At 32.7% G+C, this 12,785-nt stretch overlaps 1 protein-coding gene across 1 annotated transcript; it reads right to left on the bottom strand.

Moving 5' to 3' along the window:
* Positions 1 to 450: 450 nt before the first annotated feature.
* Positions 451 to 5,110, bottom strand: LOC128162247 (uncharacterized). The gene is made up of 4 exons (XM_052825415.1): positions 5,065 to 5,110; positions 2,862 to 3,092; positions 2,050 to 2,594; positions 451 to 1,596 (listed from the first exon to the last, which is right to left on the bottom strand). The coding sequence occupies exons 1-4, from the start codon at positions 5,108 to 5,110 to the stop codon at positions 451 to 453; spliced, it is 1,968 nt and encodes a 655-aa protein (XP_052681375.1).
* Positions 5,111 to 12,785: the final 7,675 nt, after the last annotated feature.

Here is a 12,785-nt window from a genome sequence, read left to right as displayed (position 1 = left end):
GCGATATTTACATTGTACTGTATTCAAAACATTCACCCTTCACACTCAGACTTATCTATTAACTTTATTTATTTATTTTAATCTTTGACTTAAAAAGTTTAGAATTGTATTTATTTGAGGAATTAATGTTTTAAAAGAATAACAATCACAAACCGTAAATACAAAAATACCTATCGTCAGATGAAATAATAGAAACCACTGAAATAAATAACCTTAACAGGCTACACCATTATTTAGGATAGGAGTGTTTAAGTTTACACACACTTATAAGTGTTAGTGCAGCGCAAAGAGTGAAAGATTGAAAAAGCAAATGAATGAATGAATAACTAAATAATGCTAAAAATAAAACTAAGTCAAACTATCACAATAGTATAAAGATAAATCAATCATATCTGAAACTTTAAGGTAGATCGGATGTCATCAGGTATTTTGTCAACCTCTTCAGTATTCTTAGACCAATGATGCTTTAGAACGAGAGCTCTTAGGTTGGCACCGGTTGAAAATATCTACAAGAATCTTGGAGATATCCAATAAAAGAAAGGAAACTCCTAAACTAACTAAAATCAATACCCCTGACATCCCGATTACGTAAGAGGAAAAACGTGGATCTGAGGCGGACTTAAGTTTTCGTGTTTGCGACGACAATGCACCTTTTGAGATCGACAGATTCCGCCTCATATTTGTAGTCCAGTCCACCAGAGTTGATTTGTTAGCGTCTGCGTAACAATAACAGGTGCACACAGTAGAGTAGTTTTCTACAACAGACTTTAAGGTGGAATGCACATAGTATGAAACTGAACTCACAGGTTCATTCGAGGTCGTCACACTTTCTCTGACGTTAATGGCTGTTGTGGATGATAGTTGGAAAGTTGTTAAGTTATGAACACGTACATTCGGCGACGTGTCAACATAGGGAGTCGTAGATGCGTGCGGGGACTTGTCCTGAGTTGTTTGAACCATATGCATGGTTGAGGTGTGTCCATTTTGAACTGTAACGTCAGTTAGCGATGGGTAAGTATTAAGAGTTGTTAAATCGTTTGATGAATTTTCAGTACCTTGAATTGTATTATGAATTTGTGAAGTATTGATATCTTTAGTTGAGCCAGTATTAGATGCCAATTTGCGCTCTTGAGTCGTAAAATCTATCGGTGACGTGTTGCTATCATTGGTCGGGACTTCTTTTGACGAAGTGTAGCCAAAAACGGTTGTGACATATTTCGAGGAAGTTTTCCAATCTGTGGTTGTGACATCACTTGGTGAAGTATTCCTATTTTGAGTTATAGCATTTTTCAGTGACGAATTGCTGTATCGGGTTGTTATACCATTCGGTGACGTAATGCTACTTGAAGTTGTAACATAATTTGGTGACGTATTGTCATTTTGAGTTGTGACATCATTTAGAGACACTATGGTACTCTTGGTTTCGACATTATTTAGTGACGTATTGCTATCTTGTGTACTAACATCCTTAGAAGACATTTTGCTATATTGTGTTGTGCCGTCATTTGCTGATGTATTTCTCTTTAAAGTGATGTAATCGTTTAATGACGTATTACCATTTCGGGTTGTAACCTCAATTTCTAACGAATTGCTATTCTGAGTTTGGACATTAATCGGTGATATGTTGCTTTTTAGGGTTGTAAAATCTTTTAGCGACGTTATGCTATATTGGGCTGTGACATCATTTATTGACGTATTGCTATTTATGGTTCTGACATCATTTGGCAACGTACTGTTATGTTGGATTGAGACATCGTATGACAACGTATTGCTATTTGAGGTTGTGACATCATAAGGCAAAGAGTTGCTATTTTTGGTTGTAAAATTAGTAAGTGATGTATTGTTATATGAGGTTGTGACACCGTTTAGTGAAATGCTAGTTTGGTTTGCGGCATCAATATCTTGGGTTGTGAAATTGATAAGTGACGTATTGCTATGTAAGGTTGTGACATCATTTGATATAATATTGTCAGTTTGGAATGAGAAATCATTTGGGGACGACTTGCTTTCTTGGGTTGTGAAACTAGTATGAGACGCATTGTTATTTACGGTCATCGCATCATTTGATGACATATTGAAAATTTGGATTGTGACATAATTTGATGACGCGTTGCTTTTATGGGCCTGGACACTATTTTCTGACGTATTGCTATCTTGGGTTGTAATATCTTTTAAGGACATTTTGATATCTTGGGTAGTATCATCATTTAATGTCGTATTGTTATTTTTGGTTTTAACGTCGTTTGTTGTCTTTAAGCTAATTTTGGACCTGACATCATTTGGCGACGCATTGATTTTTTGGCTTGTGACATCATTTGATATCGTTGGAGGCATTGTTGTCCGATTGACTACAATAGATCCGCTGCTATTACAGAATTTACCGGAGAATCTGCACGTGTTACATGGCACAGTACTAGTCACTCGGATATTTTTTTCCGATAAAAGACACTGTCCAGAATCATAGCCAACACCCAGGCACTTATAGTCAGAGGTGCAAGAATCCAAACAATGATCAAAGCTGGATACGGTCAGATTTGTGTAGAAAGGATCGGTAGTTACATCGACAGAATCGTCGGTGTATTTCAGAGTGCAATCTGAAACCATACAAATACATATCGTACAAAAGATATAGATTCATTTTTTTTAATGATTGTTCCTACTTGACATAAATTTATAAGATTTCCGACAGGAAGACGCTATATGTATATTACACTATAGTTAAAAGTCGGAACAAAGAAAAAAAAATTCTTATCTCGTATATATATATATATATATATATATATATATATATATATATATATATATATATATATATATATATATATATATATATATATATATATATATATATATATATATACCTGTTCCACATTGCTTGTGGTAGAAAAAACAGGTAATACATCCCCTGGCGTTTTTGCCTTGAGATCTCCCACTTTTTGAGCATGCTGATGAGGACGTATCAAATCCAATCCCGCTGCATAATATGTCCACTTTACAAGAGTTTTGGCAATTAGCCAGAGAGAGAGAACCGGTCCAATAGGAAAGGAGTGACTGTGTCTCTTTTCCATGATTTACAAATGTTATTGTACAACCTGTGAAAATTAAAATTCATGAGAAAATATATCTGTTAGGATGTATAATTCTATATTTATGAAAAAGTTTTTTTTTTTTTAAGAAATAAAGTACGAGTTGTCGTGAATGTTGCAGAATAACCTCCGAGTTCGAGAAATGTTGTTTTGAAATATAAAAGCCGAGGCGTTAGCCGAGGCTTTTATATTTCAAACAAAATTTCGAGGAGGTTATTCTGCAACATTCACGATAACAAGAAACGTAAAAGCACGCAGTGGAAATGTGCTAGGGAGGTCCTAGGAACAGCCGCATTGATCTCTTAAAAATAAACATTTGAGGCAATACACATCGTTTTGCCTTAAACTAACACGTGAAATTGACATGGTTTTAAAACTTTTTACGGTTTGAAGTTGTACTTTCATGATCAGTGTGAGACAAATAGGTATTTCTGATCTGATAATTTACTGATGACGTTCGTGGTATATTGCAGAATAATGTCCGCGGCATCTCTTTGATCTCGGCAATAATTGTAGTAGAATAATGATTTTATTTTAAATATCAATCATAGTTGTAAATACATTGTAGCAATACATGCTACGAGAAGTATAATTTTTTCCTTCATTTTGAAATATTATATCCAATTTTTTTTTCCACTGGCTTCGGTTTAAAAAAGTAAATTATGAGGATAGTGGATTAACAAATTAGCCATTATTTCTCTTTAGAATTTTTAAATATGATTTGTAGAGCTACATTGTACAAACTATCATTTAGAAAAGAAAAAATAATCTATATAGCATTCAAGTTTGAAATATGATAAGCCTAATTTTTAAAAATTAAAAATTGATGAACTAGCGTTGTAGCCACCTTAAAACACAACCGATTTCTAAAACCTTGGTTAAAATTTCTAAATCGATTAATAAACAATAGGAAGGTACAGTGCTGGAGTGGGGTCTTGATTTAGAATAATTTTGAATCTAGAGTGGGCTTCACATCGGCAATGGCATAGCTTATTGACTGTGCCTGAATCATTATGTATCTACTATAATTTTAATTTCGATTAAAAAAAATTCAAGAAGCATTGGTACTGTTTTGTAGCAATCGATTCTTCTCGGGCCTTTCTGGCAAGCTCGAAAACATATCCGAGGTTTTTTCCGGGCTTGAAGGTAGTTAAGATAAAGATAGTTATTTGTTATAATATTTATAATAAATTTGCATTATAAGACCTAAGATACTGTTACTTTTTGACATTTACAATAAAACTTCATGTGAAGATTATAAAACGAAATTCAAATTGTACAGTTCATCTACAGTAGTACAATATTCCTACTATGGAGTCGAGCATGCGTATTCCAGTGAAAGAGACTAACGTAGTTGCTAGCGGTCGAAAGCGCTAGCAAATGTGTTGCTCTATCTTTTTACAATTCTCTTCTTTCTTAGAAGATTAATATAATGTTTAATTGGTCACGAACATCCAACACATTTAAACAAGAGTAAAAGAGCCTGCACATACTAAACTGATAGTGACATTAGTTCCTTTGATCACCGAGTAAATAATTACGAAATGCCCTAAATCCTAATAAGCCTGAATTGTGGATAATGCTAACAGTCTAATTGATACAGATCTCATGCTTTATTTCTAGTCTTGAAAAATAAACTCGGATGAACAACCTGGAAACTAAACTGTCTAATGGTTAAAAGTAACAAAAAAAGAACAGCGCACGCATATAAACTTTCGCTATTTTGGACTGATTTATCTTGTATCTGCACAAACACACTGTAAGATATTAACCCCATTAATTCTATCAGACAATTAACTGCTGACACCGTTGCTATTTTGCTTCAGATTTCTCTTACACTTACTGAAGACTTAGGAAAATAAATTGTTGTTAATTCCAATTCTTCATACAATTTATTATTTATATCGTGAGCAAGGTAACTCAGTCCAAATCTAGCGCAATTTTTCGTTCACCCTAAATTACAGGGTTTTTATTTTACTATTCCAGGCACTGAAGGCACGGTAGATCCCAGATCGTTCATCCATTTTTTTTTAAATCGGGAGCTACAGAGTTGCGTCAGACTCTATGATTAATGTCGATTGTCTTATATGCAAATACGCTAACGGTTAATTGAGTCCATAAGTTTAACACCGTCTGTTTGAGAAAAGGCCTGATCTGATATTATTTTTATGACGTTTTTCTAAAACCAATCCAAAACTTTTCTTAGAAATTTTTCATTTGTTGATACGGAAAAAAACTAGCAAGATCTAAAACAGTTTTTTCAACCATTTATTTTAAACTTCTCATAATATCATCTATAAATATCACCACTGTCTTTAGATAAAAATTTCAGAACCCAAGTTTGTAGACTAAAGAAAAATGTTTTATTTTATTGTATCAAACAAAATATAAAGGAAACTCGATCCTTACTATTTTTCTCAAAACCATTATTTGCAAAAAAAAAAAAAAAAAGAGATTTGTGTAAATGTAACCAGAAAACGTCAATTTGTATTTAATTTTTTATAAATAAAAACTGTTTAATTATCTTCGATGTTTTGAACTAAACTTTAGAAAATGAACAGTATTAATACATGTTCTTACCTTTACAATATAATAGCATCAGCACCACCGAGAGGAAAATCGAGATTTTCATTCTAAGCAGAATATCTTTCAAAAAGTCTAATGAAAATGCGTAAGGGTGTGTCATGACCATGACCTAAGTCATTCGTACAAGGTCAAGGTCACTGGCAGAAAAAAATGTTGTGTGTTTCGGGTAACCCGACTTAACCCACAAAGATGGCCCGATCCTACCATTTTTAGATGTCTGATTTTATCCGATTGTGAATTTTATCTTATTTCCAATAAAAAATATGTTTTTAAATATGAAACAAACAAACATTCTTAGGATTCATACAAAAAAAAATATGATAAAATAAAAAAAAGTCCCTACCTAGCTAACCTAATTTTTTCATCAGTGTTACCCTAAACACACAATATTTTTTGAGGCCTTATGGAGAAGCAATGAATGTTCTTACTTCACACAAATATTGCTTATGACGTAAGGGTGTGTCATGACCTTGACCCAAGGTCAATTGAGGAAGTTCAAGGTCATTGTTTCGAAAATGCTAAATTTTGACACAAAGCTTGCTCTTATCAGGCCACATAAATTTTTTTTAGATGTTCATCCCTGTGTCTCTGAAAATGGCCTGCCCCGATGAAATTTTTATTTGGAAAAAAAATGTGGGGAAAAAAAGTTCCGAAAAAATCGGGCTCAGTATACCAATAATTGAAAATGTTTAAATATTAAATGGCTGCTTGACATGTGGATTTCGTTTTTGAGTCATGGTTGTTAAAGAAAGGATGCAAATGTCCTAATGTATTAACAGTTAACTTAAAATAAAATGGAATTAAAGGATAGCAATTGGTTTGTTTACTCCTATTAGCATCAACAGTTTTAAAAAATAGAGCAGTTGTTATTTATTGAAAATGGTCAGTGAAATAGATTCATCCAATATGTTCTATAATAGCAAAAATACACGCGTTATGATTTTTTTCTTAGCGGGGGGTATCAATTGTGAACTTGCTCACAGTACCTCTAGTTGAGTCTTGTTTGTGGATGATTTCACAAAATTAATGAAATACACAATGATAGATTATTACTGGGTCTTCTTTCTGGATAATGCCGACAACCTGTAGCTTACTTTTAGTCTTGATTACGGATAAAGCCGACAACCTGTAGCTTATTACCGAGTTCTGTTTGTGGATAATGCCGACAAGTGTAGCTTACTGCTGAGTCTTGTTTGTGGATAATGCCGACAACGTGCAGCTTACTGCTGAGTCTTGTTTGTGGATAATGCCGACAACCTGTAGCTTATTACTGAGTCTTGTTTGTGGATAATGCCGACAACCTGTAGTTTATTACTGAGTCTTGTTTGTAAATAATGCCGACAACCTGAAGCTTATTACTCTGTCTTATTTGTGAATAATGCCGACAACCTGTAGCTTATTACTGGGTCTTATTTGTAGATAATGCCGACACCATATAGCTTATTACTGAGTCTTGTTTGTGGATAATGCCAAAAACCTGTAGCTTGCATGTACTATTTATTCTTGATTGTGGAAAATGCCGACAAACTAGAGCTAATTGCTGAGTTTTGTTTTTTATATAATGCCAACAACCTGTAGCTAGCTACTGAATTTTGTTAATGGATAATGCGGATAACCTAGAGCTTATTACTGAGTCTTCTTTCTAGATATTGCAGACAAACTATAGCTAATAACCTAGCATTGTTTGTAGATATTACCGACAACCTATTGCCAATTACTGAGTTTTATTGTAGATAATGCCGACAATCTAACTGACCCTCGTTAATGAATTATATTACAATGCCACCAGCCTAATTAAGTTTGGTCCACCAACCTTCCTGCGCCTTGTTTATGACTTATGCCGACCGTGTAACAACATGTAAGTCTTTTTTGTGAACAAAAACTTCAATATGCAGTGTATCTGGGTCTACTTTGTTGATGATGCCGACTGAAAGTTCTTGTTTTCCTCAATTTTTTTACGATTTAAAAAAATGCATTAACTTTATACCTGCCCAGAAAGTCCAATTAAGATAATGATAGTGATAAAATCCAAGATTTCATTATTTAAAGGTTTTTTTTTTAAAATTTTTATCTTAAAAATCTGTTTGAACGCAATTAAACCTCTTGTTGGTATTAAAACTTTCAAAGTCTGACATCCTTAATAATTTGGAAGTCACTCAAACAATTTTCAAGGTATTATACGGGTACATGCACATATTAATCGCCTAAAATACAATATCCACGAAGACTTTTTTGGTCATATATTAATATCTGACAAGCTTAATCAACACACCTTCCAGAGGAAAAATCATAGGACTTCATTTATAGTATTGAATGAACTTCATTTGGACTCCTGTGGTATTTTTGAAAAATGAATAGTTACAGAAAATCTGCTGCATAAATATTTGTTGCACAGAGTGTAATTGACGTGCCTTGTAAGTTGATAAATGAAAATTTTGAGAACTTGTGCTGCCTTTTACAAAATACTTACAACAAAGTCGTAAGTATTTTAAATCTAATTGAATGACCTTCGTCGCGTTAACATATATTCATTGCTATTTACTTAAAATGTTTTGAAAAATATATGCTTTATTGGTTTTAAGTTTAAACATTTGGCAGCTTGAAAATTGTGAACATTTTAACGTTTGCTTTGAGTTATATACTCCTTTGTAAAACGCAGCCTGATATCAGACCGTTCTTTTAAAATCAATCTAAAATATTATAATGAGGATTTTTTTTTTACGAATCAGATTTGCTAGATTGACATCAATATCATCTCATAAGTTTTTTTTTTTTTAAAACGTCGTCCTTAATTATTCTTACCTTCACAATACGGCAGTATCAGCACCCCAAATAACAAAATCGAGATTTTCATTCTTTACACTAAAATACCTATTGACATGCGCTACAGATCTAAGACAGCAGTAGATTCTTGAACTCTGGTTAATATATAGTATACCAAGCTATTGATCAAAAATGGGTAGGGTTGCATGTACTGTATCATTTTTACCAAGTTAAAGGGTAAAATCCAAGATTTCACCATTGGCACCTTATCTATTTAAAAATATATCTTGTTTAGACAGAAATTTATTTAATGTCACTATTTGACTTGTGTTTATTGTGCGTGGATAGGTTTTGGTTATTGTAATATCTCACAGGAATATCCCGGGATATATGTTAACTTAACTATTTGTATAATAAATCATGCTGTAATAATACCCTGAAGATAGATAGATTAGTATTCAAATGAAAATTTAAGACTTTTAGGTCTTCAAAAACTTCAAAATAATTCTTCTGCTGACTTTTTATTGTCATAATAAGATTTAAAAAATCGACTATTTTATGTTTTGATTTTGCTTGTTATTTTTCTTAAAATTATTTTTTACAAAGTAGAGACTTAATATGTTCACTGTTTGTTTTTTAAGCTTACAAATAATTCTTTCATTAATGGTGGTTTTTTAAACAGTGATTAGTATTCTTATATTTGCAATAGTCTAAAAGTAGTAACACTTTTAGGGTTGTGACATCATTTGATGACGAATTACTATCGTGGGTTGTGATATCGTTTTTTGACGTATGACTATTTTCGTTTGTGAAAATATTTGGTGATGTAAAGTTTGCTTGCAATGTCACATCATGTGTTTAACTATTGCTATCATGGGTAGTGATATCATTTGGAGACGTAATGATTTCTTGGGTTGTGACATATTTTGGTGGCGTATTGCTATCTTTGATTATGACATCATATTGTAGCGTATTGAAGCGAATTAGGAATGAATACGTAAAAAAAATATCTTGTTCATTTTCTATAAGAATTTTTTGAAATTGCAAAAATATTACATTTCTCCATTTCTGCAAATCTGGTGACACTCGATTAAAGCTAGATACATGGTATCATTTGGTGACGTATTTAATATTGGATTGAAACATAATTAGCTGAAGTATTGTTATTTTGTGTTGTAACGTATTTTAGAGTCGAATTGTTGATTTGTGTTTTGACATTATTAAGGGACGCATTGTTGTTTTTGGTTGAGACATTATTGGCGAAGTATTGCTATTGTTTGGTTGTGACATAATTTGGTGACGTATTGCTATTTTTGGTTCTGCCACAATTTGATGACAAAATGCTGTTTTGAGTTGTGACATCATTTGGTGACGTGTTGCTATTATTGGTTGTGACATCATTTGCTGTTGGTGGGTAATGTTGTCGGATTAAATACAACTATATGTCTACTGTTATTACAGGATTTGGTAGAATATTTGCATGTGCTAAATAGCACAGACACTACAAAAAATTATGCGATAACAGATACGGCTTTTGCTGTTGACGAAGAAAAATCATAGCCACTGCCAAGACAATGAATGTCAGAGGTTAAAGAAGTCAAAGAGAAGTCGAAGCTTGGACGGTTAGAATAGTGTAAAAGGGATCGGAAAATGAATTTTCCAAGTAGTCGGTGTAAGTCAAGTTGCAATCTAAAACCAATCAAATACATGTCGTACAAAAGCATAGCTTTGTTTGTTTAATTTTTTATTTAACAAAAAGTTAACATAAAATTTTACGCACTTCCAGGTTCGATGGTTGTCGTCAATTGTTACGGTAATCAAACGTAAAACCAATACGTTTTAATGACTTAATTTGGAAGAAAAAGATGGTTTAAGTCTTAAACATTAGACGTACAGAAGACAATTATACACCTTGAAATAAGAAAAACATGTCATTGATGTGTAGTATTTTTGATGTTAAATGGTTTTAAAGCATTGCTAATGTTCTTGAGTCAGTTATTCAGAGCCCAACGGGTGGGCGGTCTCCAACCTTTATGACTGGTAAAGTTCAATATCACGTCCATTAAAAAGACACTTTCAACAAGTATGTTAAAACTACATTTTTATAAAGTTCATGTTCAAACAATAGACACAAAGTTATGGAAAATAAATGTATTTGTATGTTTAGAGAGCTACATAATTATGTAGACTTTTTTTCGTTATCAAAATTCATTGTTATTTGTTGAAATATTAAACACTACTGGTGTTTAAAACCCCTGTCCGTATAGCATCTGTAAAAAATATAGTGAATATAGGTTTGGAAAATCTGCAATAATCTGACACAAATGTAGTATGATTATATACCCCCCCCCCCCCCCATTTCTCGATTCCATTCGATACCCCAGAGTTTTCTCAAAACTATCTGTGTTTAGCAATAACCTTAATAAAATTAATAATAAAAGACGAAATGCATTGATATGAAATTTGACCTTGATAAGTAGTCATCAGATTAATAGGTCTAATAATTTTCTATATTGGGTGATCATTAAATGGATGTATAGAAGTTCTTGGTAAATAATTATAAACGTAAGGCATATTTAAATCAGTCATAATCACTATGCAACGTGCCGTAATCAATTTCTTTATTTAAAGTGGAATCCCTGTTTTATTTAACGATGTGTTTCATCGTTTAGTCTGAGGTTTCAACATATATACACAGGTGGCCAATTTTCACACCTTGTCGCAGTCACCTTTTGATTTATTTTTATCCCAAATATTTTTTTTTTTCTGAACACACAAAGGAGGAGACAGTACATTGACTTCTATTCAGTAGGGGGACAACCATTGAACAATAAAAATCATTTGTATCCATTGACTTTTTCACGAAGCTAGAAATGATTATGTATTTTACATGATATGTTTATTTAACTGTTGGTCGAAATAACTCATACCACCGTTTTCGGTGCGTAAATATTAATGAAAATGGTCGTATTTAAGAGAGAGAGAGAGAGAGAGAGAGAGAGAGAGAGAGAGGTTTTGAAATTTCGAGAAAGTTGAAAGATAGTGTTATTGCTGGTCAACACGCCATAGGACATGCATGAAAATAGACTGGCAAATATGCTACTGAATACTTAAGTAAATTAGTTGTATGTCGAATGAAATAATCTAACTTTGCGTCAACTGTAGTTTATAATTTTAGCCATTCTTAGAATTAATATCAACGAATAAAATCCAAAATCTCTAAAGGAAAATATGAGTGAATCTCCTGTGTGAAGACACAGCAAAACGGTTTGACATATACATGTGCCACATATGAATTCTAGCAGGAAAAGTGCTTGTTTAGACGTGAACTTGATATAGCCATAATAATTCTTAAGATTGTTTTCTGTAAATCATGAGATACCGACATATATTTGAGAAGTTTGTTTTATGGTTTTTAATTATTTTATAAATTCTAAGGATATGGGAGTATGATCTATGTGCTACCTGATGATCTTGTGTAATTGAATAATTTGATAAGTATATATGTAAAATGGGCCTTTACCAATATTAGCGGTAGGATAAGTGCCATGGAGGAGTGTGCATCCTCTGCTAACCAGTAACAATCGCCATGTTCTCTTTGCGTATAATTGGGAAAACGGAAAAACCCGTAGACAATTCGGTACATGTAATTAATAATGGTCTAACAATAAGTTTGAAAAACATCAATCGGCATTCGCCCTAGCGGAGCATTGTATTTGCTGTAAGGATCGTTGTATCGACTATTGAACTTATGAAAGGATGAGCTTAATCGAAATTGTTGATAATTATGTTTACTCAACTTTTTTGTCAGTTTTTATTTTGATTGTGAAGATAATGAAAATTCAAATATTTCTCTCTTTTTTTACTAGACGTGTTTCTCAGTCTTCATTTGATTGTGAAGATAATAAAAAATCAAATATTTCTCTACAATTCTTTCTTAACTAAAAGTAACCGGAATTTAAAAGTCATTTTGTTGCTATTTAAACAATGATATGCTTTCTCTGGTAATTCATTCAGTTTACGAAGGTGGCAACTATGCAGAAATAAATTCATCTTAAGTAGCGTGACAGTCACACTCTAGATAGGTCGAATAATTGAGTTTTGGAATATATTTGTGTGATATTCGGCTATCAAGAACGCTTAATTTTGTCAAAAGGGATGGGCGGGTGGGCAATATCTGACATTTGTACTTTTCTGACCCATATTAACACTGCTTTGGGTGCAAAACACAGTTTTATATGTAACGTTATAAGGACGTTTTCAGATGAGGGGCAAGCAAAACTGACCCCTATAAAAATAAATTGTTAAAATATGTTACATATATATTTATACATCAATAGAAAGATAAAA

Source organism: Crassostrea angulata, chromosome 9, assembly GCF_025612915.1.
Source record: "Crassostrea angulata isolate pt1a10 chromosome 9, ASM2561291v2, whole genome shotgun sequence".
In the NCBI taxonomy this organism is placed as follows: domain Eukaryota; kingdom Metazoa; phylum Mollusca; class Bivalvia; order Ostreida; family Ostreidae; genus Magallana; species Magallana angulata.
This window is presented reverse-complemented; position numbering and strand designations above follow the sequence as displayed.